Source organism: Tachysurus vachellii, chromosome 7, assembly GCF_030014155.1.
Source record: "Tachysurus vachellii isolate PV-2020 chromosome 7, HZAU_Pvac_v1, whole genome shotgun sequence".
Lineage (NCBI taxonomy): Eukaryota > Metazoa > Chordata > Actinopteri > Siluriformes > Bagridae > Tachysurus > Tachysurus vachellii.
In genome coordinates this window covers 28,050,037-28,051,971 of record NC_083466.1, presented here as the reverse complement: position 1 = coordinate 28,051,971, position 1,935 = coordinate 28,050,037, and the positions used below count along the sequence as shown (strand labels likewise).

The window sequence follows — 1,935 nt, the reverse complement described above, 5'->3', positions numbered from 1 at the left end:
TTACTGTCCACCCCTGAGGCGGAGGACAAGATGGAGGGTGGACTCCTTCTGAATGTTGTAGTCAGAAAGAGTACGACCATCTTCCAGCTGCTTGCCGGCAAAGATCAGCCTCTGCTGGTCTGGGGGAATGCCTTCTTTGTCCTGGATTTTGGCCTTGACGTTCTCAATGGTGTCACTTTGCTCAACTTCGAGTGTGATGGTCTTGCCAGTCAGCGTCTTCAAAAAGATCTGCATTCCACCCCTGAGGCGGAGCACCAGGTGGAGGGTGGACTCCTTCTGGATGTTGTAGTCAGAAAGAGTACGACCATCTTCCAGCTGCTTGCCGGCAAAAATCAGCCTCTGCTGGTCTGGGGGAACGCCTTCTTTGTCCTGGATTTTGGCCTTGACTTTCTCAATGGTGTTGCTTGGCTCAACCTCGAGGGTGATGGTCTTGCCAGTCAGTGTCTTCACAAAGATCTGCATGCCACCCCTGAGGTGGAGCACCAGATAGAGGGTGGACTCCTTTTGGATGTTGTAGTCGGACAGAGTACGACCATCTTCCAGCTGCTTGCCAGCAAAGATCAGCCTCTGCTGTTGTGGGTTAATGCCTTCTTTGTCCTGGATTTTGGCCTTGACATTCTCAATGGTGTCACTTGGCTCAACCTCGAGGGTGATGGTCTTGCCAGTCTTCACAAAGATCTGCATGCCACCCCTGAGGCGGAGCACCAGGTGGAGGGTGGACTCCTTCTGGATGTTGTAGTCGGACAGAGTACGACCATCTTCCAGCTGCTTGCCGGCAAAGATAAGCCTCTGCTGGTCTGGGGGAATGCCTTCTTTGTCCTGGATTTTGGCCTTGACGTTCTCAATGGTGTCGCTTGGCTCAACCTCGAGGGTGAAGGTCTTGCCAGTCAGTGTCTTCACAAAGATCTGCATGCCTCCCCTGAGGCGGAGCACCAGGTGGAGGGTGGACTCCTTTTGGATCTTGTAGTCGGACAGAGTACGACCATCTTCCAGCTGCTTGCCAGCAAAGATCAGCCTCTGCTGGTCTGGAGGAATGCCTTCTTTGTCCTGGATTTTGGCCTTGACGTTCTCAATGGTGTCACTTGGCTCAACCTCGAGGGTGATGGTCTTGCCAGTCAGCGTCTTCACAAAGATCTGCATGCCACCACTGAGGCGGAGCATCAGGTGGAGGGTGGACTTCTTTTGGATGTTGTAGTTGGACAGAGTGCGACCATCTTCCAGCTGCTTGCCGGCAAAGATCAGCCTCTGCTGGTTTGGTGGAATGCCTTCTTTGTCCTGGATTTTGGCCTTGACGTTCTCAATGGTCTCACTTGGTTCAAGTTCAAGGGTGATGGTCTTGCCAGTCAGTGTCTTCACAAAGATCTGCATGCCTCCCCTGTGGCGGAGCACCAGGTGGAGGTTGGACTCCTTCTGGATGTTGTAGTCAGAAAGAGTACGACAATCTTCTAATCTTTCCATCTTTTTATCTTTATGGAAAAATAATAATAATTAAAATTAGATATTACCAAAACAGTAACTACCAAATAAAGCATATTTAAGTGTTTGTTTACTAGTGACTAGAAGAAAATGCATTGGGCATTGCATTTCAATGGGCCCCCAAAAAAAAACAAAAGCTACTCATTTGTAAATAATTCTCACTTGTAATATGTCTTTGTCCAGCAGGGGGCAAAATCTGATCAACGAACAAGCTTCACACACAGTCAAACATGCTTGCATTGGGCATTGCATTTTATTGGACCTCCAGACAAAACAAAAGCTATGAGAAATAACTTTGCCCAATATGGGACAAGAAAACAATAAACAAAACAAAACAAAAAAAAAAACACATGAATTTACAGCATCCTTGGGGCATTTCACATTTCACTCTGAGACAGCATAATGAAGAGGACCTACACTGCATTACAGTCACTTGACCTCATTTTTGACCCTGTGGTT

The 1,935-nt window shown here is 48.1% G+C and overlaps 1 protein-coding gene across 4 annotated transcripts; it reads right to left on the bottom strand.

The window, feature by feature from the left end:
- LOC132849083 (polyubiquitin-B) lies at positions 1-1,383 on the bottom strand. 4 transcript variants are annotated; one of them, XM_060875278.1, is made up of 3 exons: positions 1,066-1,368; positions 673-993; positions 1-456 (listed from the first exon to the last, which is right to left on the bottom strand). In XM_060875278.1, the coding sequence occupies exons 1-3, from the start codon at positions 1,366-1,368 to the stop codon at positions 1-3; spliced, it is 1,080 nt and encodes a 359-aa protein (XP_060731261.1). The 4 variants fall into 4 exon arrangements, with proteins under 4 accessions (XP_060731261.1, XP_060731260.1, XP_060731259.1 ...); XM_060875277.1 differs by having other exon boundaries at positions 1-359; positions 633-1,368; XM_060875276.1 differs by having other exon boundaries at positions 673-1,368.
- Between the last annotated feature and the right edge of the window lie 552 nt (positions 1,384-1,935).

Excerpts from the sequence above, each read along its gene's own strand:
- LOC132849083 (XM_060875279.1), bottom strand. The coding sequence starts at position 1,368 with ATGCAGATCTTTGTGAAGACACTGACTGGCAAGACCATCACCCTTGAA.